Source organism: Phytophthora parasitica (assembly GCF_000247585.1).
Source record: "Phytophthora parasitica INRA-310 unplaced genomic scaffold supercont2.7, whole genome shotgun sequence".
NCBI lineage: Eukaryota > Oomycota > Peronosporomycetes > Peronosporales > Peronosporaceae > Phytophthora > Phytophthora nicotianae.
Window position 1 is genome coordinate 310,013 of NW_008648993.1, and position 27,156 is coordinate 337,168.

The window sequence follows — 27,156 nt, forward strand, 5'->3', positions numbered from 1 at the left end:
CAGCACCGCTGGAAGTTGCAACCGCCCTTGATGCATGGTCTCTGCATTCTTGAGCGAGGCAACTCTGTGACCGGAGTTTGCAGGAAATGGGCGCCCATTTACAGCATGGATTTCGAGAACCGAGGATCCTGATGCGATCACCCGTCTTTGACGCCCCTCTGATCGACGTCCAGACCCGATGGCGGGTTGTCATCGCACCGGTTGGCGGGATCACGTATTGAATAGTCGCGGTCGGCGGATTGTCAGTCAGTCAGTGTTCCGAAGTTTCCGACGTTTTCCAAAACCGAAATTCCCGATTGACATTCAGGAAATGCTAAATTGTATTTTCTAGCTTACATTTCGGGCCTCTGCAAACACCACTAGCGTTTGGCTGTCTGCCGCAGCGTTGATCGCGATCCGGTCCAGCATGTTAGTACGCTATGCACAACCCGATCTCGAGATCCGACCCCGTTGCATCGAAAAACCCGCTAGTCAGCGAGAGACGCGTCCCGCCCAGAGGTCATTTGTGCATGTTACATTGCAACCTGCCGGCGCGAAGCAACGGTGCAGCATGCGAAGGATTTGGTCATCCGATTCTGAGGCGTGACAGGTAGATTTCCGGTGTGTCGTGCGGCGCCAAGGTCGAGCGGTGCCGCTACAATAGTTGCAGTGCAATCGAAATATCCAGGTTCTCATGATTCGAGTTTATGATTACAAGTGCTGTACGGCTTTGTTGAAAGTCCCCCCCCCCCCCCCCATTTTATCTTTTTTTTTTCCCTTGCTGTTGCTTCACATAACAAGCTGCCCTGCTGCAGACGAGAGCACTGCAACTCCAGTTTGTCGAAACAATAGACAACGCGAAGTTGTAAGTTACAGTAGCACCAGAGCAAACGAGAATCGTCAATCGACATTCTATAGATTGATTCTCCAAGTATGCACTACTACTACTGTACATGTTGCATGTTCTTGGAAGACCAAAGGTATCTGAAGCCAAATTAATCTGATCCAGCATTAGCAATGACAACAGCGAATCTTGTGCATCTTACAAATTTGTTTAATGTGAACTGGCGGGCGACCCGCGCTCACGAATTAGTCTTGGATGGCTCCATCTCGCGAAAACGTGAACGGGGGCATGCAAGTGAGGATCGCTGCCTTTCGTTCGCAACCGAAGCGATTGGATGTGTGGCGATCGACACGTTCCGCATCGCGTTGATGATCTCCGGTTTTTCGTTCCTCGCCGCTGGTCCTCCGTATGGCAGTCATGACAGTGCGTTCTCTTCACGCCATCAACTTGCCAGGGAAGACTGATCGTGGGGATGTCGCGGTTCGGTGCGCACCACCGCACTATCCCTGCGCTCAGATCGGCTCTTGCGACTGGAACGCGTTCGACCTTGTCGGTAAAGGTAATGTATAAAGACACTCGGCTTCAACGCCTCGCGAATCTGTCTGCTTCAAGCGGGAGCGCGTGTTGACCTCGACAAATGAAGAGCCGCCAGCGATCCGTCCTCAGCACACGCGACGTCAACCTCATCGTCGAGTTGACGATACGTTTTTTCGACCGCTGGAGTGTGTTCGCCGCGTCACAAGGTCGGTTGAACAAAATCAGATCGCGACACCGCCGCGGCCATGCAGCGTGTAGCCGGAGGTTGCAGACGAGCGCAGTGAACGACAGCCGAGAATAATGTACGATTGTTCCGGCCTCCGACGCTGGTAAAGTCGCCGTTAGCGCCGACCTTCGTGTGCGCCGTTGGCCTCGCTGGTGCAGCGTGGTCCGCAATACCGTGAATGCTGTGCTGTGAACCACAGTGGTTGACCTGTTCGTCTACTGCGTACGACGTGGCCTATTGCCGGTCGGGAGACCTTAGCTCATGGTCATGCACATCGGCCTCACCGAAACGATATTGTACAGTCTGAGCTGCGGTCAACGCGTAGTAAAGGTCACAACTTGTGTAAAATTGCACAGGTGCAGCTTCATCGAGGTGGACTAGTTCAATGATAATAAGATTGAACAACCAAGCAGGCTATAATTCAGTGGACTTCAGTTTCTGTGACGTGTGATAATATAGCCATCCTTTTTGTTAGACAGCCACGGTCGGGCGATGCAGGGCTTGCAGCTTCGACACGAGCACGCCTTCCGTGAGCTCGATCGCGCGCTGTTATATATGGTATTAGCTATCGTGAATGTCTGAAGGTCTGTTAACTTACCTGGTGCAGCTGGATGAGCAACTTGAGTTCCTCAGCCGATGAACCTTCAAGGTCTGTTCCCTCTAGTTTGTAGATGCTGTTTAGTGATAGCATGTCAAGATAGAGTGAGCTATAGCGCAAGTGTTGAGCTGTATGTAGTAGAGCAAGCCCACGAACCGCTTCCCCTTGTCCATTAGAGTTTCCTGTAGCTCTACGATACGACTGCGATTGGAGGCTGAAGACGACATCGTCATGCTGCATTTCTGCTCGGCCAAGGGTAAAATATTTGGAGAGAAAATCAACAAAACGGTGTTCAAACGTACCAAAGCGACTAACAGCCATGCTACTGTGATGAATAACGTGTTCAGAATCGCGCAGACCTGTAGTACTACAATCCCGTTCTCGAAAAGTGGAGAAGTTGGCGCGACATCCTCACACCTGCTCCAGCCAGATCGCGTAAATATCATAGTTTCGATGTCGCGTATAGATACGTCTCACCATTTTACGTTCGCTTGTTGAGCTCGACTCAATCGAAGCGCCGACGGAGATCCGATCAGCAGCACTATCAGTGCTGAGGAGATCAAAGCCGTCGCTCCTTGAAGCTTTCGTATCATGCAATTGTTAAAACGTACGCAAAACCTATTAAAATGCTTCATACCAATCTGTACGAGGTCAGCTCTGCTGCGCCACCTTCAAGAGCTTTGTATTGGTGATACGGATTCACCCGACTGAGCTTCCGAATGAGACCTATCAACGCGAAAGTGAATTGATCACAACACAGTTGTTTGATGTAAGGAGTTAACAAGAGCTGTAGTCACGACGATAGTTCATGATAACTTCAGTGGGAAGGATATTTGAAGAGAATGAAGAGATTCTGCCGCGAGCGGTTCAACCCAGCACTGTACATGCACACAAAGATGTCGAAGTCTTTTCTTGATGAGGAAACACCGCCTGGACGTAGATTCAAAGCGTCGACCCAGCACATTCCGGTCACGATTCCCAAGAGCATTACAACGACTGCTTTCTCACCATCTCGCTGTAAGATTGTCCAACAAACGGAATTCTCTGCTCTGGTGGATTCACCCCGAACTCTCTGCTGCGCTTTAACCAACGAAGATCGCCGATGCCTACTATGCCCCGATATATACTCGTGTTGTTTGCGTCGTCTAGTGCGTACTTGATAGAAGTCACCGCTGGTCTCGTTCTCCACGAGATACCGCGCAGTTACAGCGACCGATGTCGAGGATGAATTATCCATGTCCTGAAGATGAAACATCTCGACTATTGCTGACGGCGACAAATTGGTAGCGCTTTCGATTAGCTCCGGCTCAGCTTGGTTGGTATCAAGCTTCACTTCCTGTGTCTGCGAAGTGTCTTGAGTTCGCGCTCGTTGCGTTTCTTCTCGAAAATGACGTCGAGTTTTCTTGATTTTAGATTTTTCACCCTTCTTCTTTTTCTTGTCCTTCTCCTTGCGCTCGGGTGGAGCAGGTTCATGTTCACCACTGTTCTCAGTCATGTTGATATTGAGCTTATCTGATTAAGTGTGGCGCGAAGCGTCAGTAGCGAACCGACACGCAACTTTAGATCCTTTAAACACTCAACGATGCCGACGGATACCTGCTACGATTTTCCCCTGCTCAAGGGCGAAGTGAATGTTATCGTGCAAGACGCTGTGCGTAGTGTGCTGGAGGGAAATGTGTACGACAACAGCAAGGTGATTAAATGGAGTGGTTGATTGGATTGGGTTTTGATACCGGGATCGAATTTTACGGTGCTAGATCTTTGTTAGGCAAACGACTGGGTCAACATGGTGACGAGTGCTTGCATTGAAGACCTGAAGCGCCTTTGCCCGGTACACCTTCAACCTTTATTTTACCTGTGCTTATGATGGCCTTTGGCTGACATATTTACTGACCATGGTAGAATTTCAAGTACATCGTGACTTGTTTTATTCGGCAACGAAAAGGAGCAGGAGTCGAGATCGGCAGGTACAATAGTGCTTCGTTCATCTAGTACCTTTCAATTTTGTCTGACACTTTCGCTGAATGCATAGCGGCACGTATTGGGACGAAAAGTCCGATGGTAAGCTGGATGCATTTTCGCGCTGGGTTGTCATCTCTTGCCTAATTTGATTGTATTATAGGGTCTTGCACTGTGCAATGGGAGAATGCAACCATCGCAACAGTCTTGTACGTCTACGGTTTGGCAATATGATAAGGAGAATCGACCATGAAGCCACAAGCATCACCAAAGCAGGATCTGAATCATGCCAAATTGGTGAACATGAGATATGAATATATCTCATGAAGAGAACACAAAGCGTCTTGAAAATGAAAATCAAAGTCATGGAAAATGATGTCAACTCTGTTCTTAGGTAATCTAGAGAACTAACGAATGAGTGCACGCATGCAATTTACTTATTTTTCTTTCTTCCTCGACACCTCTCACGCTGTGAGTGCCGGTATTTCAGCTGCAGATAGCGTGGAAGCAACGCTCTGTCTCGCTTCAATCTTGAGTGGATCGATTGCTACAAGCCACGCTCGCATCTCCGAAGCTGTTGAAGCCTGGAGCCACCACACAGCAGACTGCTTTCTCCCATCAGCACACACTAGACGGAACGAGAACGGCATCTCGGATGAAGTGGCTACAGTCAACTGACACATGGACAGATCCATGACCCCAGTCTGCTGCTTCCGTGCGAAGCTCACGTACGAGTACAGGAACGGCCGCTTCAACACGAACCACTGTCGCTCCCAGAGGACATTCTGACCAGCTTTAGGAGGCGTCTTCGATCTCACTGAGGTGCCTAACGGTGCAACGACCGCAGCAGCAGTCTCCTCATACGATAGAGAAATCATCAAAAAGCCACTCATTTCGCCTCCCAGTTGATCGCCGCCTACCAGCTGAGTAGGTTCCGACACGAAGTGAATCACGTGCTCTCTACGCTTAAGCGCCGAGTGTTTGGACTTCTCTGCTGAGCTCTCAACGCCCGTCACCGTTCCAAGATCCACCAATTTTCCAGTCAAAAGATTCATGAGCAGGTCGTTTTTTCTTAAATGACGAAGATAAAATCCCGATGACTCGAATTGTACGCACTCGAACACTTGGACATCATCGTCCATCCGTTTGAAGAGCTCGACCAAGCACAGATTCACTTTAACTGCAGTCAAAGGCTCATTCAACGCAGTGCCACCACTTTCTGTACGCAGATTCATCATGATCCACACTTTCTGTCGTACACGTTCCAATTGCATTGTGATCTCCAGTCGATGTAAACCACTGATGTGATGCGCGATCACCACGTCGTTCAATGAGGCAGCACGTTCAGGCTCATTTTCACTCGCTGGGTTGTCATCTAACGACGAATCATCGACCATAATGTCTGCGGCGTACCAGGTTCCCAGTCGATAGCTGCGACTGTAGCTCTCCTTGGCCCACCACACTGTACGTGAAGCTACCAACCCACGCGTAAACCTCTGCGCGGCTGACACATTGCTGCCACAGACCTTAGCGACTAGACCTTTCGAGATGACAATGGGTACATTCGACCAGTGACTTGTAAACGCGATAGCTAGACGGTATGTTGAGCGAGATCCCGCTGTGTTAATCGGCTCCAGGTCACTGTCAGGAGCATGATCCCATCGTAGAACAGCGGTGAGCGATCGACTGGGGTTATCAACGCCGCAATCTCCTCGGAATTCAAGCACTTGCCACCTTGTAGAGCCCAATTCAAGCGACTGGGACTCGCCGGACGCAGACTGATCGCGATGTTCAAACAGCATACGAGACGACGGCAGCATCCGTTGTGTTGTCTTGCCCATCATTCTCGACATTGACGCGGTTCGATTCACTGAAGGAGCATCTGGAGCAGCGATGCGAACGTGCACGATCTCCGATAACGCGAATGGCTGTTGATCTGACTGCGTCACGCGAACTATGAGTCGTCGAGACCGGTTAGCGTGGAGACGTAGCGCTCCGTCGGGCTTGACAGCGACGGAATGATACAGTCCGTCCACTTCCCGCTCCTCGACGTCGACAGAGACGTAGAATTCCACCTGCTGAAACTCCATTGTAGCATCCTTCACCTCATCCGTTGGGGGCGCCAAATAGCGAGTCTTGACGTCGTATCCCCACACTTCTACGAGTAAAGACTCCTCTTCAGCTGTGTGTTGGTTAAATAACTGTTTCTTCTTCGCGGTGATGGCTGTTTCGAAGTTTTCGTTGATCAAGAAGGTCTTTTGATCTCTCTCTGTGGACTCGCTATCGTTATTTGAGGTCTGCATTGGTGGCACTCGCGGCGTTGAGAAGATCTTGGGTGCATGGCCTTCTTCAGACGATTCTTTGTTCTCTGGATTCTTCAAGTGAGCCTTGGTAGTCGTCTCCTTTAACGTAATAGAAATATTCGAGGCAGACACGAAGGTCCCAGCGTCAAATTTCATCTTACCAAGATGCACCCGAATGCGATGAATCGACGTTGTTGGCTCTTTTGGTGACAGAATTCCTCTCTTCTTTCCAGCCTCTGAGATCCCTTCCAACTGCGTTTCAAGATTTCCTATAAACGCTGCAGTGAAGTCGTAGATAGCGACGGATAAAGACACCGACGAGCCTGGCGATTGAGCTGCTAGATGCAGTCTTCCATAGCCTAGAAGACGTAACGAAGGCGTCGTTTGGACCTGTGGCTTGTGTTGAGTCTTCTCAGCTTTCTTGTGCTGTTCTTCAGTATACGAAGGCTTTCTCTCGAGCTCAGATAATCCACTTGGACGCCGTGATGCAGCGACTTTAGGAGAGGGTTCCGCGATCTGTAAATCCTGTAAATCCTCGATCTTTGGAGTCTCCTCGACTGTAAAGGACACCACATTTTCCAGAGATGCTGCGAACTCTCGCAAGAACTGGAGCTTCAACTCCAACATCGTGCGGTCCCAGTGCACAGTACTGCAGCATTGAGCCTCCAATTTCTTCTTCACGATCACAGTTCCCGGTTTCTCCTCTTTGGCAACCGAAAATTCTGTGTTTAGCAGCCATTTCGTACAAATTGCATTGGCTTCTTCTACCAACACTTCAAGCTCTCGACTTTCGTCTTTGTCAATCTCCAGCTCAGGCGGTTGCTCGACCGCCTCTGCAATTCTGGTGGTCGATGTAGCATGTCCAGGTACTAACACCGTAAAAGTTAGAGTACAATTACAAACCAGTTACAGCAGAAATACAGTATCTCACCGTGAATACGGAAACAATAGGGTTTCCCCAGTCGAACTTGATCACCATGGTGAAGCCTCACGGGATGTTCACTGCCGTACTCCAGAGGCTCACCATTCACCAATAGTATCGCTGTAGGGTCTAGTGACTCGACCTCCACGATATATTCAAGAGAATTCTCTTCACTCGCAACATCCTGATCCCTGGGTGCTCTTGTACACGTAAACCGAGCATGACGAGGTAGAATTCTGCTCACATCGCCTCCAGGAAGTTTACAGATTTGCATGACCGAGCGCTTATCCGCTGATAGCGCCAAGGCGATCTCAGCTGCATCCAATTTTCGCCCCGCTTTGCCACTAGGAGTTGAAGGAGCGCTCTTTGAAGAGTTTTTACGTCGCCGTAACATCGTCGAAGTCCATGAACCATGTCGCTTCTTAGGCTTAGGAGACTTTTCCGTGCTTTCTGCGTTTTTCTCTTCCGTTGTATCGTGGTCGTGAGTTACTTCGACGGTCTCGTACTTGGTCATGTCTGGGTTTGGATCAGATCCGAATAGCGTGGTTCCTTCTACAAGAACATACGCTAATGCTTCGCCTGGGACCAAATTGGCGCTCAAGTTCACTAAACTCGGGAGGCTGTCGCTTAAGTGAATAGCGCGAGATGCTGGGTTCTCAGTCAGGTTCTTCTGTTGCGCGCGGAAAAACTCGACCTCCTTCTGCAGTTCCGCGTAGAAGGATTCACGCTCGACCAAACTAGCGGAAATGCTGGCACTCACTTGATCTGAGTCTGGACTGCCTTCTTTTCTTGCAAGTTGGGCTCGTAATTCCTCGATTTCTTGACGTAGCTGGCGAATAATTCGAGCATTCTTGTCTTCATTCACAACGGCGCGGTTCATCACTTTCTTTGCAGACTCGGCATACCGCAGTGTACTCATTGTCTCGTCATAGTTCTGTCATATTGATAGCTTATTAGCTCGGTCTAAAGAGAGAATTACGTACAAATAACTTACGTCTGAAGACGGGCTTATCATAGCGAACATCGTTGTCTGTCATACAGAATAACGCGGTTAAATAATTGCATTTGTTTTTGTGTCGTGCATGCATTAGTTTTACACGCACCTTCGCGTTTCCTCCCAAGCTTTCCTTCAATAGCCACGTTAACGTACTATCTCGGTAAGGAATCCTATCTGCAGCTTGTCTGGATCATAGGAATTCGTGTTAGTATTCCTATCATAGACAAAGCATAGTGAAAAGTAATAATTACATACTTGCTGAGCGCTGAGATGACACGTCCGAGTGTAGTGAGACTTTTGTTGATCATAGCACCCTCTTTGAGTCGGTCACCACTCGTTCCCGACACATTTGCACGCTCTGAGCCAGCCAGGTCGATCATACTAATCTTTGAGGTCTAAACACGACCAACATAAAACTAAGTTATTCAAAACCCAATTTAAACAGAATTTCAATCTACAAACCTTCTCGTTCGCACACTGCGAAATCGGATCGAACGTCGTCTGAGTGATCGTGATCGTAAAAACTGCATGCGAGCGAGAAGATACGGCGTTCATTAGCGTCGACGCCACTGTACGAAGCTTCTCTCCAGCCAGCATTTCTTCCGCAATATCGGCATATGACGTTACGGAGCGGATACTGAGTCCCTCCACAAAAGGTCCCGTAACCGGATGCTCTCTAACTTTTAGAGTACGTCTGTTAACACTCGCTTCAGCATCGACATTCTGTGTCTGAGTCGTAAATGACGGTCTCTGCTTCTCCAACGCCGCGTTCCCCTCCGTATCCAGTAGATCGTTCACTTTCTCCTTGTAAATTTCACAGTAACTCACATGAGCAGTGTAAATGGTCCTCTTGACCCCAGAGTCGCCATTTTGCTCCTGACTTAAAGCCTCTTTTTCACGGCGAGAGTCAATTTCTTGAAATAAAGCTTCACAGACTCTAGGGATCACTCCTTTACCAGTAACAGTCTTATCTCCGACCATTGTATGGGTCTTGCCACTTCCAGTTTGACCGTATGCAAACATGGTGCAATTGAAGCCCTGAAATGCCGACTCGATCACAGACTGACCTATTTCGTCGAAAATAAGTTCCTGATTTGGTCTCTGCGTCTCTTCGTCCACATCAATTTGGTCACTTGACCCAAAGCATCGATCAAAGTGGAATGTGCGGCATTCACCCGTTGTAGTCGCGGCTGTGATGATCGCAGGACTGAGAGCCAACGAAGTGCCACTCGAGCCTGCTGCTTCGAGGATCGACGGGTCGGCGAACACTATGGGGTTCACCACTTGGACTCCAGTGCGACTGACGCTCACAACGACGGAAGTCTTGGCCTGCAGCTCCCTCTCATTGAGCGGACGGGCACGCACCACCACTTTGATGGCGCACGGCGCGTCCTCGTCCGTGGCTCGGACCGATGAGCGCTTGAGCATTTTTAGTGTAGAGCTCACGCTTTGCTGGAAGCACGCCGATCTTTTTCTGAGGCCTTGCGCGTGAGCTATTTACGCGAGAATATCGTCGGATGATACATGCTGTGCGCCTCTTCAAGGTCGTGCGTGACTTGCGCAGAGTATGCCAGCCGTTTCGAATGAGATCGGCTGAAAGAGCCGCGTTCTAAACTTGTACTTAGCACATGACTGAACTGATCCTGCTCAAGCGGTTCAGTTTTACCGGTTTAAGAGCATCTTCGAATCAGATGTTATTTAAATGTAGGGAAACTCAGATCTGGTCTGATTCGGCTGATTCCTTTGTTTTGTAAGGAATCAACCGAATCAGACCGGATCTGAGTTTCCTACATTTAAATAGCAACATGCTCTTCATCTGTCAAACATGTTCTTCAACGGGTGGAATCAGAACCGATGAACAAGAACCTGTCGTACAAATAAGGTTCTTACAATTCCTGTATTCACAATCGTACACTTTATGTTAATGATTTTGCCTTCTCTCGCTATAATGCAGATAAAAACTCTCCAGCGCAAACTGCTGTCGTCGTCCCGGAGTCAACCCGCAACGCTTGCTGCTCGACTCCAGCTTTGCCAACCAACATTATGCATGTGATGTTGTCCTTGTGCTGATGACGGGTACGGACATTCCGTATTGACCTGCAAATCCCAGGATATTCGGCCAATCAGTATTCGTTTAACTTTTGCGCGTCACCAGCTCGACCGTCATTGTGCATTTTGCGCACCCAAAGCTTCCCAACCAGCCCAAGCCGTCGAACATGCGAGTATTCCGCTTCGCCATCGACCGTGGCGGCACCTTCACTGATGTGTATGCCGAGATGGACGTGCTGGACGCCCAGGGGAACGTCGTGGACGTTGTACCCAAGGTCATTAAGTTGCTCTCGGAAGATCCGGCCAACTACCCGGATGCGCCTCGGTACGTCCTATATACCCATTAAATCACGCAGCAATAAGGGGATTAACGCCAACACTAACGATTTCAATTAGAGAGGGTATTCGCCGCGTGCTGGAGCTCATGACGGGCGTCCCGCACCCTCGGGATCAGCCTGTGGACACGTCCAAGATCCAGAGTATCCGCATGGGCACGACTGTAGCCACCAACGCGCTGCTAGAACGCAACGGAGAGCGTACAGTTCTTGTCACCACCCAGGGCTTCCACGATCTGCTGTATATCGGCAACCAGTCCCGTCCCAAGATCTTCGACCTGGAGATCCACATGCCCGACGTCAGTTGAGATGGTACATTTTCTGTTGTCCGCAAGATTTACTGATATTTGTTACTTTTTACAACCTTACAGACACTGTACGACTCGGTAATTGAAGTGGATGAGCGTCTGCAGCTTGTTAACAATGAGAAAGACCGTCTCCCAACAGACGAGAAGGGAATTAGTGGCGACTATATCCGAGTAATTAAGGATTTGGACGTCGAGGATCTCACCAAGAAGCTTCAAGCTGCACGTGATGACGGCGTGGAGAGTGTAGCCATTGTGTTGCTGCACTCGTACACTTTTCCTAGACACGAGGAGAAGGCCCGTGACATTGCCACGCAGCTCGGCTTCACACAAGTCTCGCTGTCGTCAGAGGTCATGCCGATGGTGAAGGCTGTTCCGCGTGGCTTCACCACTTGTGCGGACGCTTATCTCACGCCTGTGATCAAGAAATATGTGGCATCGTTCTGTGCTGGCTTTGGTGAGGGATTGGAAAAGGTGAACATTAGTTTTATGCAGAGCGATGGTGGATTGGCACGAATGAAGCACTTCCACGGCCACCGAGCGATTCTTTCAGGTCCTGCTGGCGGTGTGGTGGGTTACGCTCGTACGACGCGTCCACCTGAGGCTTCTGCTGTCCAACCTGCAGTTATCGGCTTCGATATGGGCGGTACTTCGACCGATGTATCTCGTTTTGACGGTAAATTTGAGCACGTTCTGGAGAGTGTGACAGCCAACGTCACTGTACGTGCACCTCAGCTGGACATCCAGACGGTGGCGGCTGGAGGCGGCTCTCGACTATTCTACAAGAACGGACTGTTCCTGGTTGGCCCTGAGTCGGTCAGAGCACACCCTGGACCTGTGTGTTACCGTAAGAACGGCTACCTTAGTGTCACCGATGCTAACCTGGTTACAGGACGTATCCTGCCGGATTTCTTCCCCAAGATCTTCGGTCCTAACGAGGACGAACCGCTGGATGTGGCTGGATCCAAGAAAGCCTTTGAAGAGCTGACTAAGCAGATCAACGCTTCATCTGGAGCTAACGGAGCGCAATACACGATTGAAGAAGTGGCGTCGGGCTTCCTCCGCGTCGCCAATGAGGCTATGTGCCGTCCTATCCGTAACCTGACGCAGAATAAGGGATACGACATTAGTACGCACATTCTGGCATGCTTTGGAGGTGCTGGACCGCAACACGCTTGCTCTATCGCCAAGGCTTTGGGTATGTCGAAGGTCTACATCCACCGTTACAGTGGCATTCTCTCGGCGTACGGCTTGAGCGTGGCAGACAGCGTCGTGGACAAGCAGCTGCCCTCTTCTGCGGAATACAATGCTGACAGTAAGCAGGCGTTGATTGCGAGTCTTACCAAGATCGCAGACGAAGCCGTAAACGAGTTAATTGCAGACGGATTCCAGCTTGAAGACGTTCAAGTGCAGTACTTTTTGAACATGCGGTACGAAGGCACAGACAACGCTGTGATGACTCGCGGTCCTGTCGGTGCCAAGGGCGAATCCCCTGCCACTAGCGCTGATGCTCTCGCTGCGTTCGATTTCGATGCCAGCTTCATCAGAAAGTACCAGCGCGAGTTCGGTTTTGTGCTGCAGAACCGAGCTATTCTCATTGACGATGTCCGTGTGCGTGCTACGGTGTCACCTGACTTGAAGGATCCAGTGTTGAAGGCTACTTCCGACGATGTGATCGAGCCGTGCAAGCCTCATTCGACGACCAATTTCTACTTTGAGAAAGAGAAAGCTTGGAAAGAGATCCCTGTCTACCTCCACGAAAAGCTATTGGAGAGACGTGGAGCCAAGTACAGCGGGCCTGCGATCATCATGCAGGGCACAGCGACGGTTGTTGTGGAGCCCGAGTGGGAGGTACAGATCATGTCTAGCGGCGATCTCTACTTGGTCTCTACTACTGAGGCTACCGGGTCAAAAGATCAGCCTGCTGTGCGCTCTGAAGACGTCCCACTTGACCCCATTCAGCTGTCGGTGTTCTCGCATCGCTTTATGGGCATTGCCGAGCAAATGGGTCGTACACTGGCCCGTACGTCGGTGTCTGTGAACATCAAGGAGCGTCTGGACTTCTCATGCGCCCTCTTTGGTCCTGATGGCGGCCTCGTGGCGAACGCACCGCATCTTCCGGTTCACTTGGGTGCAATGCAGCAAGCTGTGCGTCACCAGTTGAAATACTGGGGCGACGATCTTCATGACGGCGATGTTCTCGTTTCGAACCACCCACAGCTCGCTGGAGGCTCGCATCTGCCAGATATCACGGTCATTACACCAGTGTTCGACCGAACAAGCGGTAAGATTGAGTTCTTCGTGGCTAGTCGAGGTCATCACGCTGATATCGGCGGCATCTCGCCTGGGTCTATGCCTCCTCTGTCCAAGACGTTGTCGGAAGAAGGTGCTGCTATCGTGGCTTTCAAACTGGTGGACGGTAAGGTGGGAGAATTCCGCGAGAAGGAGATCACTGACATCCTCTTACAAAAGGACCGCGTGGACGATCAAGGACGCCCTTGTATTGGCACCCGTAACCTGCGTGACAACCTGTCGGATCTCCGCGCTCAAGTCGCAGCCAACCAACGTGGTGTGGTGCTAATGCACGAGCTGTGTGTCGAGTACTCTCTACCAGTAGTGACGGCCTACATGAACTACATCCAACAAGCGGCGGAGATCGCAGTACGCAACATGCTGCACGAGTTCTCGCTGCAGAAAAACCTACCGGAAGTTGGCGTGGTGCGTGCTGAAGACTTCATGGATGACGGCACGAGGATTTCTCTGCAGATCTCGATCGACCGTCGCTCCAACTCTGCTGTCTTCGACTTTGCCGGCACCGGGCCGGAAGTGTTCGGCAACGTCAACACGCCACCGGCCGTGACTTATTCAGCTATCATCTACTGCTTGCGTTGCCTGCTACCAGGCGAAGATCTGCCATTGAACCAAGGTTGTTTGACGCCCATTGAGGTGCGTTTCCCGAAGGAGGGAAGTATTCTGAACCCCAGTGACAACGCGGCTGTCGTGGGCGGTAACGTGCTTACCAGTCAGCGAATCACTGACGTGATCCTCAAGGCATTCGGGGCCTGTGCGGCTTCTCAAGGCTGCATGAACAACCTCACGTTTGGCAGTGCTACACTGGGCGGATATTACGAGACGATCGCCGGTGGAGCCGGTGCTGGTCCGTCTTGGAACGGACGTAGCGGCATCCACACGCACATGACTAACACGCGTATCACGGACCCGGAGATCCTGGAGAAACGCTTCCCTGTACTGCTACGTGCCTTCCACCTTCGTGAAGGATCAGGTGGCGCTGGCAAGTTCCGTGGAGGTGACGGTGTGGTGCGTCAGATTGAGTTCCTCGAGGGTATGACGGTCAGTATCCTATCGGAACGTCGTGCCTTCCAGCCGTACGGACTGGAAGGCGGCGCGCCAGGTGCTCGCGGTATCAACATTCTTCAACGCCAAGGAGGACGTACCGTTAACTTGGGCGGTAAGAACACGGTGGACGTGCTGCCAGGCGAGATCTTGACGCTGTACACGCCTGGAGGCGGCGGCTTTGGAGCCAACTAGAGCGACCATGAACCTGCAAGGACATGCTCGACTAGGAGAGAGCAATTACGCTATTGAGTTAGCTGTGCGTCTAACGGATACCTTTTTCCTCTCTACTGCTCCGAGTCCTCTTTACGTTTGCGATCTTTTTCTTCTAACATGTCAGCATACGCGTCGAGTTCGGCGTCCAGTTCTTTACGCAGACTCTCATTGCGCTTGTTCAAATCACTGGTGGGCAACTCCTTAAGACGCGGCATGCTCGGGTTTCTTGCTGCCTTGGCTGCTTTCTTACGAAGCTTCTGACTCTTCTTCCTCTTCTGTTGGAACTCTTCTTCCTCCAACAAGAACTCATCGACTGAGTCTGGATTCCTCCGGTATCTGCACTGACGCGCCGTGTGGCCCAAGTTGCCGCAGTTGGAGCAGATGCGAGGGATCAGACAGTTCCTCGCACGGTGGCCACGTTCCCCGCAGTTGGTGCACACGTGGTCCTTATCCTGTTCGCGACGTAGTGCCTGGTGGAACTTGCGCTGCTTAAGTTGCTCCTCATCCCAGACGTTCTCCAGCTCCGCGTCGTAATCGATTTCGTCCATGTCCTTGCTGATGAGATGCCCCTCGGCTCGTCGTCCGAGTTTCCAGTGACGGTCCGAGTTTCCACGACGACGGAACGTGTTGCGCTTGAAGACACCAGAGCTGCGGCTGCTGCTTTTGTTCTTCTGCTTGTCGTTTAGCAAATTCCACTCACTGGTGAACGGGTCGTCACCTTCATCGTCGTGTCCCTGTGCAGCGTTATCGCCTTGTTCATTGTCATTATCGTCGTCCTGCTCCATCTCCAGTTGGAACTGTTGCGAGTGCTGCATAAGGCGTTCAAGTGGACTCATTTCACCGTTGATTGGTTGGTTCTTTTCGTCGTCGTCTTCATCTACGCTGAGTTCTTCCGTGACTTCTTCATCTTCGTCTTTTGGACTGTTGATGGTCGAAAATGCACGGGATTTTGGCACCAGGAGGTGGTTGAATTGAGTGGAAATAGCAGTGGTATTGTTGCTGACAGAGCGAGCTGCAATGGAGACACAATGAGTAGCGGTGGGAGTGCGTAGCAGCCGCGCTCTAGCAGCAAGTAGCGACAGCGACAGCATCTTGCTAATGTGTGGCCAACGGTCAATTACCAATAGCTCAATGCATTACCATTGGTCAAAAGAAAAACATGTTTGATTCGCTGAAAAGAATCTGATTCTGAATTTTTACTGGTCGAAAGATGTCTCGATTAAGTCCGATCACAAACCGAGCAATTCTTGCAAACAAGAAGACGAGGTGAACTTCGCGACAAAGTGACGCTCTGCTCCGGCGTGTACAGGTCGTGTCGTGCTCTTGTTGATCCATCCACCAGCGACATCTATTTCTCCAGACACGTGCAATTGTTCTCTCGTAACTCCTGTCGTCTATAGACTTCTGGTTGTCTAGATACATACTTCTAAACTTCAGGTACCAGTTCAAACAATCCAAGCGCCATGCTGTCGGCCCGCCCCATGCCCGCTGACGTGGAGATTCGCGACGTATGGGAAAGCAACCTGGAGGAAACTATGAAGACGATTCGCGAGGTGGTGACGAAGGGCTGCTACGTGGCCATGGACACCGAGTATCCAGGTGTAGTGGCACGTCCTATCGGCTCCTTCACGACCTCCTCGGACTACCAATACCAGACGCTACGCTGCAATGTGGACTTGCTACGCATCATTCAACTGGGTGTGGCTTTCTTCAACGAGGACGGCTCGTACATGGAGGATCTTCCTGTATGGCAGTTCAACTTCAAGTTCAGTCTCAGCGAGGACATGTACGCACAGGACTCGATCGAGATCCTCAAGCAGGCAGGTATCGACTTTGCCAAGCACGAAGAACAGGGTATTGAAGTGGCCAGGTTCGGAGAGCTCTTAGTGCCCTCAGGTCTCGTGCTGGGCGATCACGTCAAGTGGGTTTCGTTCCACGGTTCATCGGACTTTGGTTACCTGCTCAAGGTGCTGACTTGCGCCCCGCTACCCGCTGAAGAAGAAACGTTCTTCGACTTGTTGAACACGTACTTCCCCGCTACGTACGATCTGAAACACGTGGGTATGGACTTCGACAAGGTGGGAGGACTCAGTCGCTTGGCCGAGGACCTCAAGGTGGAGAGAATAGGCACAATGCACCAGGCTGGCTCCGACGCACTGCTCACAGCCGCCACGTTCTTCAAGATGGTTGAGGTCTTCTTCGAAGGCAACGTCGAGAATGCAGCCAAGTACTCCGGGCAGCTCTATGGTCTGGGTAACAGTATCGCGAACTTGGGTCAATAGACTCCAAACACTGAGTGGAGCAACAATAACACCACACACTAACACCACTAGACGCTGTGCATTAGCTATAGTCTCTGTCTTGATGCCTACGTAGCATATCAGCCTAATGCTGCTGGATGAAGCGCACCACGTCGTGAATGTCGGCGTCCTTGACGCTGCACTTGACGAACGAGATCTCGCACGGCGAGTCCACATCAAACTCGAACGAAGCTCCGTCCCGTCCGACAGGCACTTGAGATAAATCCTGTTCGTCGTCGTCTCCCTCCGTCTCCAATGACGAGCGTGTGGTCTTCAGCTGCGTCAATTCCTTCTCCAGCGCGTCACGCACAGCCTGCGGACTGGCAGCTCCAGAAGCCTCACTCTTGTTGCACACCACCATAATCGGGGGCGTCTGGTCGTTCACCTTCTTGTTTGCAAAGATATCGTACAGGAACCTGCACAACAATCCAAGTATTAGTTCATCTATCCATCTATTGCAGCTGTAAGTACAGCATCGTACTCTGCAGCCTTGCGAAATGACGGCACGTCGCTGGCATCCACGAAGAAGGCAATGCATCCCGTAACAGGGAAAAATTCCGCCACACGTCTGCAAAAATTACACAATAATTGTCAAATATTGCAATCATAGAGAACAGCAGTGTGTCTTACGAGCGGAGACGTTCGTGACCGGGGTAGTCGACGACTGTGAGCTCTGCGTCGAACTTGTCCGGGTTGTACTTGGGGTGCACCATGAAGCGGAAGGTTTGGTCCTTCATGGAGCTCACGGTGTCCACGTGTTCGCCGTCGCGGATGAGGTGGAAGAAGCTCGTCTTGCCGGCGTTGCGCGGTCCCAGCAGTAGCGCCATCTTCTTCTTCTTACCCGTGAAGCTCACGTTGAGTCCGCGCATGTGCATGATGAAGCGCACTACCAGCACTACATACACTACCACCAGAATCACGAAGGGCACCACCATGTAGGCTGGAGCCCCATAGATCTTGTACGTCAACAGGTCCAGCATCTTGCACTTGAGCTGGAGATCGCTTGATCTAAAATGACACGTCGACCACGCATGATCTTTCATTCTTGATATCGATATAAGCAGTTATAACTCAAAAAGAACCTAAGCTACTCATTTGGTATCTAGATACTTCACAGTTATAAAGATTCTGTATCTTGCGTTTTGCATTTCAATCAAGTGGGAACTGTAGTTCAAGTCCCACATTGGCAAGGTGACGAAAATGTCGGCCCCGAGACGTCGAGAGCGCGTGAATGTAGTGTGGAAGCCCGCGCATTTGACGGGAGTGTTGGTCCTCGCGTTGGGCTTCGTGGACGCATCGAGTGTTGTGCATGTAGTGCGGGTGCTGCTATTCCTGTACTTCATAATGGCGAGTCTAGACTTGGCTCTGACTCGCTACCATCTCTGGAAGTTCGAGTCCACGACCCCCGAGCTCAAGCGCTATGCTCTGGTTACCGGTGCGTCCGCTGGACTTGGCCGGGAGATGAGTTACATGCTATCGGAGCAAAAATATTCGCTTGTACTGGCCGCTCGCACTGAGACGGTATTGGAGCGTATGCGAGCCGAGATTGAGCTGGTGAACCGCCCCACCGAAGTCCTAGTGTGTGTCTGTGACCTGTCGATGTCTGAGGGTATCAATAAGCTCATCAAGTTCGTCAAAGACAAGGAATTGGTCATCGATATCCTCGTAAACAACGCAGGGGCGTGTCTGACCAAAGACTTTACCGAGTTAAAGGAGCAAGAGATCGACGAACTCATGACACTCGACATGCACGCGATGGTTAAACTCACTCGCGCAATTGTGCCGCAAATGGTGAAGCGTAAGATCGGGCGTGTATTAAACATCAGCTCCGTCGCCGGAGCGGCTGCTGTCCCCACTGCAGCGTTGTACGGTGGCAGCAAGGCGTTTGTGACCAACTTCAGTCAAGCGTTGAGCTACGAGTTGAGATCGACTGGTGTTACCGTCACGTGTATGTGTCCTGGACCGGTAAACACCAACTTCAGCAAGACGGCGGATTTGGACAACGCAGTGTGCATGACGTTGCCGGGACTCGCAGCGGACGCCAAAGACACGGCCAAGAAGGCGTTGGACGCCATGTTCAACGGCGAGATACTCGTGTACGACACGTGGTTTGCCTACGTGATTGCAAACCTGATACAGTCCATCATTCCGGGTCGTCTCGCCGCTTTTTGTTGTGGCGCAGGGATGCACGAGCTCAAGAATGCCTGGCAAATGGCGAAGAGATAAGTGGAGAATTTTGGCTTTCAGAGTTGATGTGGTGCTCAGTTCAGTGTTTCTGTCTTTAATTGAGTGAGAGCGCGAGCTTTCACCTCGTCAATCACTTGAAGCAAAGGAATGTTCTGCTCCATTGCAATCGCCTTGCAATGCTCAAACTCTGGATGCACATTCACAGCCTCGTTGCCTAAAAATGCTACTTTAACGTCCACAGAGCGACCGAAAGCCGAGACACAAATGAACTTGCGAGAGAGGAATACACGATCCATCACATTACTATTTTTCGTTACATCAAGAATTTATGTTAGTAATTTACTGACTGCAAAATATGAAAGTTATAGAAAACATACCGACGGACACCTAGCGTTGTAGTCTCCCGGAAGATCGTCTCTAAAATCTCCTGCTCGTGCTCAGCGCGACACAAAACGCTGGATAAATGATAAAGTCGTATAGAAATTAGTCACCAGACCACGATTAATACAAAGCTGCCTTTCGTACCTGAGGCAAACACCAGGGCGGTTCTTCTTCATCTGAATGGCTTGTTTCCAAACATCAAGTGCGTGGTGCTCCGACAGCAGTCGCTCCGAGACGTAGCCGATTACCTGCGGATTCAAATCATCCAAGTTGGTCTCCAGAACGACGACTTTCTCCGTTGCAAAAGGACAAGTGGTAGACTCGGCAGACCTCAAGGAGACGGCAGGATTGACGTAGCTCTTTTCAGTTGCCATCGGGTCGATTTTCGTTCCAATTGCAACGCGAACGATATTGGCATGCTCTGGAAAGTCTTTAGTCCCAGCTCCAACGCCAGTGTGCGTCGGAATGAACGCGGGTGGCTCACCAAACGTGGACGCCAACGCCTTGACTAGACTGATTCCAGTCGGTGTCACCAGCTCACCCTTAGCTCTGTAGGAGAAGTACAACACTGTAAGTGCTTCAATTACAAAGTGCGATGAACAAGAGCTTACCCTTTTGGTGCAGGGCACACTGGAACGCCTATCATCAATCGGAATGTAGCTGGTGGCGGTACAGGTAGAACTCCATGCATGCACTTGACTGTTCCAGAAGAGAATGGCAAGAACGACGCGTGTACTTCACGAACGCCAAGCAGATCCAGCGCGATCACAGAGCCAATAGTGTCGACAATGCTGTCAATCGCCCCTACTTCGTGGAAGTGAATCTCCTCCAGTGACGTGCCGTGTGTATGAGCCTCCGCCTGTGCTAATAGCGTGAACACTGCAACACTCTTTTCCTTCGCCCAGTCCGACAGATCACTCTCCGCAATAAGCGCCTTGATGTCGTCCAAATTACGCATAGGTTCATCTTCCTCTTTACCATGAGCGTGTTCGTGTTCATGCTCATGATCGTGGTCATGTGAGTGGTCATGGCTCATATCGACCGAAGTCTCCACCTCCACTGTATCATGAGTATGGGTGTTATCATCATGTCCATGGCTGTGAGTGTGGCTGTGTCCATGAGCATGACTGTGGCTATGACTGTGGCCATGTCCGTGGTCGTGTTGCACATCGTGGCTGGGCGTGGGTGCTCCCGCTTCCTTGTGTTGGTAGATGGAGCCCACGTTCGCCTTGGTGCCAGCAATGCTACCGGGTCCCTTCCAGACCCTAGTAGTGCTGAGTTCCCACTCGCCCTTAATTCCATGCAACGACTCGAGACCGCGCTTGATTTCGTCTAGTGGTGCACCCTACGAATGATACACGACTGACACATTGGAATGACAAATACCAAGCGGAGAGAAGAGAATTTGAGACGTACTGCATCGATCAGCGCGCCCAGGAGCATGTCGCCTGCGATGCCGGCGGAGCAGTCGATGAAGGCGATGGTGGGGCCACTCATGGTTCGGGTGGACGGTCGAGCTAGGAGAAAAGTTAAACTGATCACGAGTGACGTCAGTGAGACTTTGTTAGTGATTGAACTTGGGTCTTGGTGCAACATAAGAATGCTGTTTTTGCCGCAACTTTGTTACTTCGACTTGATTTGCCTTTAAGAATTTGGTTTTCCAGATTCTAGATTCTAAAACAGGATGCCAGCAGGATCTGCAGCACTACCGCCTGTGAAGACTGCTAGGTCTACATGTAGTCAATGTTCGCACATTCAACCTTCAGTGTTCTGTTAATCAGATACATTGGCGACGCAGTGTCGGGCATTGCTGTCGAACAGTAAACCAAGAAACGCCATTTGTGATGCTCCATGCAACTTATTCGTGCAACATCTGACTTAGCAATGATGTGAATTAGAAACCCTGGGCTGCTTTAACACTTCAGTCATTCACTTTTCAATTCGTCACACCCAGCTCAAGCAACACCTCAAGCAGAACCATGCACCTTCCAGGATTCATACTCTTCCTTGCCACCGTCGCAACCGGTGTCACTTTTGGCTCCGCACAGGAAAAGCAGCCGATCCTGTTCGCAGCCACGCAAAACACCGACCCGGCCAAGGGTATCTACACTTACAAGTTAGACACCACCGATGGATCCCTCACGCAATGGGCGGTCACACCGCTCAGCTTTGCGACAGGAGGAACTAACCCCACCTATCTCCAAGAAGCGACCAACAAGAAATACGACGGCAAGCCTTTGATCTACGCACTCAACCGTGCGACGGGTATCGGATACGTGTCGGCGATGACACTGAACGCCAACGGCAAGCTTGATCTCCTCAACACGCAGCAAATGCTGGGCGGTTCCCCAGCCCACATCACGCTCAGTCCGAACGAAGACTTCGTCGCTGTCGCTAACTACGCTGGAAGTCTCTCCCTGTTTCCGCTCTATGAGAACGGAACCGTGGCACCCGAAACGTATTACGAGGCTTTCCCGAATGGAAGTCGCGTCGTCATGGACCAGCAGGCTACGGGTCATATCCACAGCACGAGGTGGTTGCCTAACTCCAACCATGTGGTAGCTTTCGATCTTGGAGGTGATACCTTGTTGCAATACGAGCTGGATACAACCGCTCAGACGCTGAAAAAGCTCGAGCCGGTCTACCGTCCACCCGGATCTGGACCACGTCACTCAGTACTGAGCACCAATGGAGACTATCTGTACGTCACGGACGAGATCTCCAACACTGTCGGTGTGTACAAGATCAACCAGCAAACGTCTCTGTTGGAGAGTCCAGCGATTCAGAACATCACGACCCTGCCAGCTAACTTCACCACCACAAGCACAGCCGCGGATATTCACCTCTCGAAGAACGGTAAGTTCGTGTACGTGTCGAACCGTGGCCACAACTCGATCGCAATCTACGCGATTAATGAGGTAGATGATACGTTGGCGCCCCTCGGTTGGGAGAGTACACGTGGCCGCACACCTAGAGGATTCACGATATATGAAGATTGGCTCATCGTGGCAAACCAGGCGTCGGATGACATGTACGTGTTCAAGGTGGACGAGCAGACGGGATTGCTGACGTACACCGGCAACTCGTACGAGATCGATGGCGCGGTGTGTTTGTACGTATCAAAGTATGCATTTTAGTGAGAATGAGCTTTGCTACGGAGAATATAGTACACTCCCCACTGAATTTTCTACCGTTTAGCTTCTAGCCTTATGGCTGGTCAGGGGCGGAACGCCATATCCCCCGCCCCCTCCTCATTCTAGCAAAGTGAGGAGTTGTTGCACTACTGAATAGCGGCATTCTATTCTATAGATCTGTAGAGCCAATTCAGCCAAAATACTAAGGAGACATTTTCATGATAAGCAAAGGGTTCGTGAAATTGTTGGTAGCGAGATAAAGAAGCTCTTCAGGAATCTCAACTTGTTTCATAGTTGCCCCCGTTTCAAAGGAGAGCATACAGTCCAAACCATGCTTAGATGATTAACTCTAGAATTTCAAGTCGAGTAGAAGAGAACTGATCAAAAACCCGGCAACTCGACGTGAGAGTAGAGAAATCGAGTGGTGCGGATACCGTTAGCAATACCATAGATGTAGCTGCTAGGTGACAACCATGTTCCATCTTAAAAAAAAGGACGGAATGAGTATGTGTTCATATACGATTCGAGTTGCAACGCTCTTGATTCGCTTTCTTTCTGATGAGAACAATACAGTCTTCACGTATTTCTTCTTCACAGCAGCTACCCTTCAACATCATCGGTTTCTTTAGCTCACTCACAGGCGACTGCAGGACGGCAATTGTTCTGCCACAGTCGACGACGTGCGTAACTCGTAGAGAACGAGGACGACGACCAGGGTCCCGTGTAGGTACTCGCATAGATCCATCCATGTTCGTCCCCCTTCTTAGTAGAATAAGCCCACCCGGACCCTTCAAGACCCTCGGGGACTTCCGGAGCCACCTGGTCAAAGTTGTCGGAGGACGTCTGGAGGTCAAAGGTGCTCCAGTGACGACGCTCATTGTTGTGCGAGGGCGTCCACTTGCCGTCCACATAGTCCTCGTTCTCCCAAATACACAAAGTCTTCTGTCCATCAGTCTCTTCTGCGAAGCAAATGTCCAACTGGATCGTCGTCTTCTTGTCCGGGCACTTGGACGCAGACTTTAAGGCTTCCGGGACTGTTAACTCGTAGGTCTCAATGACAGCCTCATTGGGACGTCGCTCAAAGGTGGACAGAGGGAGACGTAGCTCCCCCAGCAGGTCATCCATCTTGAAGCGGTCGTTGTCCACCACTTGGATCAAAAGCTCGCGCTCGACATTCCGCGACGTATGCGGCACCTCAAACTCGAACGTCTCAGCCGGCTGCCACACTGGATCCAGCGCCTCGTTGATGCATGATGAGCGCAGGTACTCGTCTCCCAGTTGAAAGGTTACGAAGGGGTCGCTGGCGCTGCCTTGGATGAAGGTGTCAGCCACGGGCAGGTTGCTGGCGCGCAATAAGGTCACGATGAGCTGGGGCATCTCGTTTACGGCGTCAAGTTTTGGATACTATAAAGATTGAAAGGCGAGCCCCAGCGTGACATTGTAGGTTACAAATTCATTATGAAGAAACATCGAAAGATAGAGTTTGAATTACAGCTATTTTATCGGAAAGTATTATTAGATGAAAGATTTATTGAATGCAACAGTATGAGACAAATATTATTAGATTTGAGATTCGGATGTTGAAGTGTGACTCTCTTATTTTATAGTTAAGAGCAGTAGACCGCTTGTTAGCTTTGACAGTAGGAATCCTCGCTGCCCTGCTGGGTCGGATCTACACTAATAGGAGTCGTCGGTGACGGGGTTGCGCTTCCATCTCCAAGCGTGGTTGGCGCAGGTGTAGCACTATCATCCTCTGCGGCAGTCGGTGTCGGCGGAAAAGTAATATCTTCCTCGCTGCCGCTACTAGACAACGAAGACTGATCGATCTGGTCCTCGCCCATGGTGGCCACCGGGGCAGGCGTTGTGATCTCAGCGTCGCTTCCTTCGTTACTACCATCCTTCTGCTCGACGCCTGCTTCGTTACTGCCGTCCACACTGGTGTCGTCGTCTTCGTCGTGGATCTCAACGTGCAGCACGATCTTTCCTCCTTCGGACGAGTGCGGCACCCACATGAGCAGCGATCCACCATCAGATCCAGGTAGACCAAGAAGCCCCGCACGCCAGCGGTCCATGTACAACGTCTTATCCTGAAGTTCCTTCACCGTCGAGTTCCAAGTTACGGTCTCGCCGCTTCCCACGTCCACCTTCGCCACCATGTCGCCACCAGAGTGAATATGCACGGTCACATCTTTCGAGTCGAAGCTCTCGAAAATGACCGTCACACTGCCATCGCCAACCTTGTTCCACGTGCCGTAACTTCCTTCGAAAGCGTAGCCTTCTGTCGTCAGTGCCAGTGCATCATCCAAAGAGCCATCGTCAATCTCGCCCATGAACGCCGTGGGTCCACAGATCGGCTGAATGAACGTTGACATCATGTCAGCAATACCCGTCGGATCAAACAGGGCAATGACGTCCAGACCCATGTCGGCTACCTTAGCGAGGTAGTCCACCGTCGAAATCGACTTCCCATCGTCGTCCACTGAGCCATCCACAAGGCCGTCCGTGATCGTGCTCATGACTGTGCGCAGACTGTCGCGAGTGCTGAAAGCATCGTCCGTGAGGTTTCGGACGCAGTTATTTGTCACAGCCGGGATATCACTTAGGAAGAGTTCGGAGACGCTCAAAGCCTGACGAATGGCGCTGATAGTGGTGGCTGGGTTTCCGCTTTTGGCGTCGACCACGAACTGCGTCACCTTGTGGATGATCGCTTGTAGTTTTGTGCCGCATGTAGCGCCAGACGTAAGGACATCTTGAAGCTGAGCCAGACTGTCCTGGTCGAGGTCTTGGACAGAATCGTCGACACCGAGGTCTTTAATGAATGCAAAGAAGTTGCTCGGATTGAGCAACGAGGTGCCATCCTCGATCGCTGTTGTAACGATTTGCTTGACGACATTAGCTATTTCAGCTCTCGTTTCCAGGTTGTCGGTGTTGACAGGGATGTTTAGGCACGTGTACACAGCAGCAGGTAGCTCGTTCACAACGAGATCCGACTGATTCACCAAGCTGATCAACTGCTGGCTCTGAGTTTCATTGGTCTGTAATTCCTTAACGTAGCTGACAAGGGAGCTTGTGGCAGTGAAGAGTTTCTGACCGCACTTGACGCCGAGCTGGATGGCTTCACTCGCCTTGAGAAATTGTCCAAAGACTCCTGCTGTGGCAGCATTAAGCGCCACTGTAGCCACCGATTTGACCTTGGTAAGCACCTCTGAAGTGCAGTCCGCACTCTGCGGGATGCACTCCATTCCACACTCGACAGGATAGTTCAGCGGACACTGCGCCCAACATGTTGCAATGTGGTCAGACTCGTAGCCTGTAGCGCAGGTCTTCGTAGACAGGTACGTCTTGCGGTAGCAAGCGGACTCGGATGCGTTGACTGGGCTCACCCAGTTGGGGAGATCGGCGTTCGACTCCGCTGAAGACGTTGCAACTGCTACGGTTGCGATAACCAGTAGTGTAAATTGCCAAGTTATCCTCCAATATTCGACAGTCATGGGTATTGAGCGCCTTGAGGGATCTGAAAGAAATTAGGAAATGAAACTTTGGGAGTCGAAAAATGGTGTGCAATGTTGGTTTATCGGGGGATCAAAGGGTCACCTGTATGCACTCTCAACTCGACTGCAACGAAGAAACAACAGACAACATCCGTCGACGAGAACAACAAGGATGGGACACAGGCTTGCCGCTGCCATACAATTGTGTGGGTACGGTTGCAGTTGTTTGATGTTTTGAGTTTTCTTGTCAACATACGGGTCTGTAGCATGAAGCTACACATTGGGAGGGTAAGGTTTTATCCATGTAACAGTGCTCCATGGCGGAAGACGAAGAAGCGGTCTCGTTCGACTTCGATCGACGTAGTCTCGCTCATCTCAAGTTAAAATTCTTCTACGCATTCCAAGCGCTTTTTCGGATGCATGTGCTACGTAATGTAAATGCACTGTTTGAAACAACTTGTTTCCCTTAGATTAATCTCGACGGGTTGAGGAAATACACATGTTTGTCGAGCACACGGATCGCATTTCTTCACAATTTTGCATTGATAAGCTAAAACCACATGGTAAAGTAATATTCATTGGCGATAATGCAGGCTTCGTGAAGTTGTCCAAAAGGAAATTTTGTCGATCAATTGGTACATTGAATTATCTGGGATCCCTCTTCTGCCTGTACAAGTGATTATATTAATACTGGTACAAACGAAAGGCAAAAATGGCTAAACAAAGCCGTTGTCGCCTCAATCACAATTTACACAGTTCTCCTGCGTCCAGGCTACTCGGAGCATTCAGCCCGGAGAAAAGTCCATCATGCATTCACACAGACTAGGGTGTGAGTGCATGATGGGCTGTATCCTTTACGAACAGCTACTGTATTTCTATCAGTTTTAGCTGAAGTTTTCTCCAAAACTACGCTCGTTATTAAAGCTCTGCCTACGATAAGTAAGAAGTGAGCGTTTAATAATTGATTGTATAACTGAGAATGTGACATTGAGACTCGATTTAATTTATTCAAAGAAGCATCTTAGTCGAACCATAGCAA

General features: G+C 50.7%; 14 protein-coding genes across 15 annotated transcripts; 7 read left to right on the forward strand and 7 right to left on the reverse strand.

Annotated features, from left to right (window-relative positions):
• Positions 1-1,295: 1,295 nt before the first annotated feature.
• On the forward strand, positions 1,296-1,451 carry PPTG_21632 (hypothetical protein; the record flags this gene model as incomplete). The annotated part of the gene is made up of 1 exon (XM_008899263.1): positions 1,296-1,451. The coding sequence occupies one exon, from the start codon at positions 1,296-1,298 to the stop codon at positions 1,449-1,451; it is 156 nt and encodes a 51-aa protein (XP_008897511.1).
• Positions 1,452-1,916: 465 nt separating this feature from the next.
• On the reverse strand, positions 1,917-2,602 carry PPTG_05085 (hypothetical protein). The gene is made up of 3 exons (XM_008898567.1): positions 2,341-2,602; positions 2,185-2,260; positions 1,917-2,132 (listed from the first exon to the last, which is right to left on the reverse strand). The coding sequence occupies exons 1-3, from the start codon at positions 2,415-2,417 to the stop codon at positions 2,058-2,060; spliced, it is 228 nt and encodes a 75-aa protein (XP_008896815.1). The 5' UTR covers positions 2,418-2,602; the 3' UTR covers positions 1,917-2,057.
• On the forward strand, positions 2,235-3,578 carry PPTG_21633 (hypothetical protein). Its single transcript, XM_008899264.1, has 2 exons — positions 2,235-2,440; positions 2,532-3,578. The coding sequence occupies exon 2, from the start codon at positions 3,027-3,029 to the stop codon at positions 3,342-3,344; it is 318 nt and encodes a 105-aa protein (XP_008897512.1). The 5' UTR covers positions 2,235-2,440; positions 2,532-3,026; the 3' UTR covers positions 3,345-3,578.
• A 188-nt stretch (positions 3,579-3,766) lies between these two features.
• Positions 3,767-4,377, forward strand: PPTG_05086 (hypothetical protein; the record flags this gene model as incomplete). Its single annotated transcript, XM_008898568.1, has 5 exons — positions 3,767-3,877; positions 3,953-4,015; positions 4,087-4,151; positions 4,217-4,245; positions 4,307-4,377. 5 exons carry the CDS (start codon positions 3,767-3,769, stop codon positions 4,375-4,377), a joined length of 339 nt encoding a protein of 112 aa, XP_008896816.1.
• A 117-nt stretch (positions 4,378-4,494) lies between these two features.
• Positions 4,495-10,018, reverse strand: PPTG_05087 (hypothetical protein). Its single transcript, XM_008898569.1, has 6 exons — positions 8,828-10,018; positions 8,621-8,760; positions 8,472-8,550; positions 8,363-8,398; positions 7,378-8,302; positions 4,495-7,315 (listed from the first exon to the last, which is right to left on the reverse strand). The coding sequence occupies exons 1-6, from the start codon at positions 9,791-9,793 to the stop codon at positions 4,608-4,610; spliced, it is 4,854 nt and encodes a 1,617-aa protein (XP_008896817.1). The 5' UTR covers positions 9,794-10,018; the 3' UTR covers positions 4,495-4,607.
• Positions 10,019-10,418: 400 nt separating this feature from the next.
• On the forward strand, positions 10,419-14,772 carry PPTG_05088 (hypothetical protein). The gene is made up of 3 exons (XM_008898570.1): positions 10,419-10,739; positions 10,811-11,048; positions 11,121-14,772. The coding sequence occupies exons 1-3, from the start codon at positions 10,582-10,584 to the stop codon at positions 14,601-14,603; spliced, it is 3,879 nt and encodes a 1,292-aa protein (XP_008896818.1). The 5' UTR covers positions 10,419-10,581; the 3' UTR covers positions 14,604-14,772.
• PPTG_05089 (hypothetical protein) lies at positions 14,618-15,742 on the reverse strand. Its single transcript, XM_008898571.1, has one exon. The coding sequence runs from the start codon at positions 15,713-15,715 to the stop codon at positions 14,696-14,698; it is 1,020 nt and encodes a 339-aa protein (XP_008896819.1). The 5' UTR covers positions 15,716-15,742; the 3' UTR covers positions 14,618-14,695.
• Positions 15,743-15,856: 114 nt separating this feature from the next.
• Positions 15,857-17,388, forward strand: PPTG_05090 (hypothetical protein). Its single transcript, XM_008898572.1, has one exon. The coding sequence runs from the start codon at positions 16,088-16,090 to the stop codon at positions 16,904-16,906; it is 819 nt and encodes a 272-aa protein (XP_008896820.1). The 5' UTR covers positions 15,857-16,087; the 3' UTR covers positions 16,907-17,388.
• On the reverse strand, positions 16,881-17,929 carry PPTG_05091 (hypothetical protein). The gene is made up of 3 exons (XM_008898573.1): positions 17,555-17,929; positions 17,406-17,492; positions 16,881-17,340 (listed from the first exon to the last, which is right to left on the reverse strand). Exons 1-3 carry the CDS (start codon positions 17,902-17,904, stop codon positions 17,010-17,012), a joined length of 768 nt encoding a protein of 255 aa, XP_008896821.1. The 5' UTR covers positions 17,905-17,929; the 3' UTR covers positions 16,881-17,009.
• Positions 17,930-18,035: 106 nt separating this feature from the next.
• PPTG_05092 (hypothetical protein) lies at positions 18,036-19,651 on the forward strand. The gene has a single exon (XM_008898574.1). It carries the CDS (start codon positions 18,125-18,127, stop codon positions 19,148-19,150), a length of 1,026 nt encoding a protein of 341 aa, XP_008896822.1. The 5' UTR covers positions 18,036-18,124; the 3' UTR covers positions 19,151-19,651.
• On the reverse strand, positions 19,161-21,048 carry PPTG_05093. 2 transcript variants are annotated; one of them, XM_008898575.1, is made up of 5 exons: positions 20,909-21,048; positions 20,104-20,837; positions 19,637-20,041; positions 19,489-19,566; positions 19,161-19,414 (listed from the first exon to the last, which is right to left on the reverse strand). In XM_008898575.1, the coding sequence occupies exons 1-5, from the start codon at positions 20,987-20,989 to the stop codon at positions 19,186-19,188; spliced, it is 1,527 nt and encodes a 508-aa protein (XP_008896823.1). In that variant the 5' UTR covers positions 20,990-21,048; the 3' UTR covers positions 19,161-19,185. The 2 variants fall into 2 exon arrangements, with proteins under 2 accessions (XP_008896823.1, XP_008896824.1); XM_008898576.1 differs by having other exon boundaries at positions 20,104-21,048.
• A 393-nt stretch (positions 21,049-21,441) lies between these two features.
• PPTG_05094 (hypothetical protein) lies at positions 21,442-22,675 on the forward strand. The gene has a single exon (XM_008898577.1). The coding sequence runs from the start codon at positions 21,472-21,474 to the stop codon at positions 22,627-22,629; it is 1,158 nt and encodes a 385-aa protein (XP_008896825.1). The 5' UTR covers positions 21,442-21,471; the 3' UTR covers positions 22,630-22,675.
• Positions 22,676-22,782: 107 nt separating this feature from the next.
• Positions 22,783-24,027, reverse strand: PPTG_05095 (hypothetical protein). The gene has a single exon (XM_008898578.1). It carries the CDS (start codon positions 24,001-24,003, stop codon positions 23,257-23,259), a length of 747 nt encoding a protein of 248 aa, XP_008896826.1. The 5' UTR covers positions 24,004-24,027; the 3' UTR covers positions 22,783-23,256.
• Positions 24,028-24,254: 227 nt separating this feature from the next.
• On the reverse strand, positions 24,255-26,117 carry PPTG_05096 (hypothetical protein; the record flags this gene model as incomplete). Its single annotated transcript, XM_008898579.1, has 1 exon — positions 24,255-26,117. The coding sequence occupies one exon, from the start codon at positions 26,115-26,117 to the stop codon at positions 24,255-24,257; it is 1,863 nt and encodes a 620-aa protein (XP_008896827.1).
• Between the last annotated feature and the right edge of the window lie 1,039 nt (positions 26,118-27,156).

What these genes read in the sequence shown, in the direction of transcription:
- PPTG_05088 (XM_008898570.1), top strand. Translation starts at nt 10,582, where the DNA reads ATGCGAGTATTCCGCTTCGCCATCGACCGTGGCGGCACCTTCACTGAT. An exon ending in AACTACCCGGATGCGCCTCG is followed by an intron (nt 10,740 to 10,810) that starts GTACGTCCTATA and finishes GATTTCAATTAG; the next exon opens with AGAGGGTATTCGCCGCGTGC. An exon ending in TGGAGATCCACATGCCCGAC is followed by an intron (nt 11,049 to 11,120) that starts GTCAGTTGAGAT and finishes ACAACCTTACAG; the next exon opens with ACACTGTACGACTCGGTAAT.
- PPTG_05087 (XM_008898569.1), bottom strand. Translation starts at nt 9,793, where the DNA reads ATGCTCAAGCGCTCATCGGTCCGAGCCACGGACGAGGACGCGCCGTGC. An exon ending in CGCAGTGTGCGAACGAGAAG is followed by an intron (nt 8,761 to 8,827) that starts GTTTGTAGATTG and finishes GGTCGTGTTTAG; the next exon opens with ACCTCAAAGATTAGTATGAT. An exon ending in GTCATCTCAGCGCTCAGCAA is followed by an intron (nt 8,551 to 8,620) that starts GTATGTAATTAT and finishes CCTATGATCCAG; the next exon opens with ACAAGCTGCAGATAGGATTC.
- PPTG_05089 (XM_008898571.1), bottom strand. Translation starts at nt 15,715, where the DNA reads ATGCTGTCGCTGTCGCTACTTGCTGCTAGAGCGCGGCTGCTACGCACT.
- PPTG_05091 (XM_008898573.1), bottom strand. Translation starts at nt 17,904, where the DNA reads ATGCTGGACCTGTTGACGTACAAGATCTATGGGGCTCCAGCCTACATG. An exon ending in GGTCACGAACGTCTCCGCTC is followed by an intron (nt 17,493 to 17,554) that starts GTAAGACACACT and finishes TAATTTTTGCAG; the next exon opens with ACGTGTGGCGGAATTTTTCC. An exon ending in TCATTTCGCAAGGCTGCAGA is followed by an intron (nt 17,341 to 17,405) that starts GTACGATGCTGT and finishes ATTGTTGTGCAG; the next exon opens with GTTCCTGTACGATATCTTTG.
- PPTG_05090 (XM_008898572.1), top strand. Translation starts at nt 16,088, where the DNA reads ATGCTGTCGGCCCGCCCCATGCCCGCTGACGTGGAGATTCGCGACGTA.
- PPTG_05094 (XM_008898577.1), top strand. Translation starts at nt 21,472, where the DNA reads ATGCACCTTCCAGGATTCATACTCTTCCTTGCCACCGTCGCAACCGGT.
- PPTG_21633 (XM_008899264.1), top strand. Translation starts at nt 3,027, where the DNA reads ATGAAGAGATTCTGCCGCGAGCGGTTCAACCCAGCACTGTACATGCAC.
- PPTG_05095 (XM_008898578.1), bottom strand. Translation starts at nt 24,003, where the DNA reads ATGCCCCAGCTCATCGTGACCTTATTGCGCGCCAGCAACCTGCCCGTG.
- PPTG_05085 (XM_008898567.1), bottom strand. Translation starts at nt 2,417, where the DNA reads ATGACGATGTCGTCTTCAGCCTCCAATCGCAGTCGTATCGTAGAGCTA. An exon ending in CTAATGGACAAGGGGAAGCG is followed by an intron (nt 2,261 to 2,340) that starts GTTCGTGGGCTT and finishes ATCACTAAACAG; the next exon opens with CATCTACAAACTAGAGGGAA. An exon ending in TGCTCATCCAGCTGCACCAG is followed by an intron (nt 2,133 to 2,184) that starts GTAAGTTAACAG and finishes CATATATAACAG; the next exon opens with CGCGCGATCGAGCTCACGGA.
- PPTG_05092 (XM_008898574.1), top strand. Translation starts at nt 18,125, where the DNA reads ATGTCGGCCCCGAGACGTCGAGAGCGCGTGAATGTAGTGTGGAAGCCC.
- PPTG_05093 (XM_008898575.1), bottom strand. Translation starts at nt 20,989, where the DNA reads ATGAGTGGCCCCACCATCGCCTTCATCGACTGCTCCGCCGGCATCGCA. An exon ending in GTGTGCCCTGCACCAAAAGG is followed by an intron (nt 20,042 to 20,103) that starts GTAAGCTCTTGT and finishes CTTCTCCTACAG; the next exon opens with AGCTAAGGGTGAGCTGGTGA. An exon ending in CGCCCTGGTGTTTGCCTCAG is followed by an intron (nt 19,567 to 19,636) that starts GTACGAAAGGCA and finishes TCATTTATCCAG; the next exon opens with CGTTTTGTGTCGCGCTGAGC.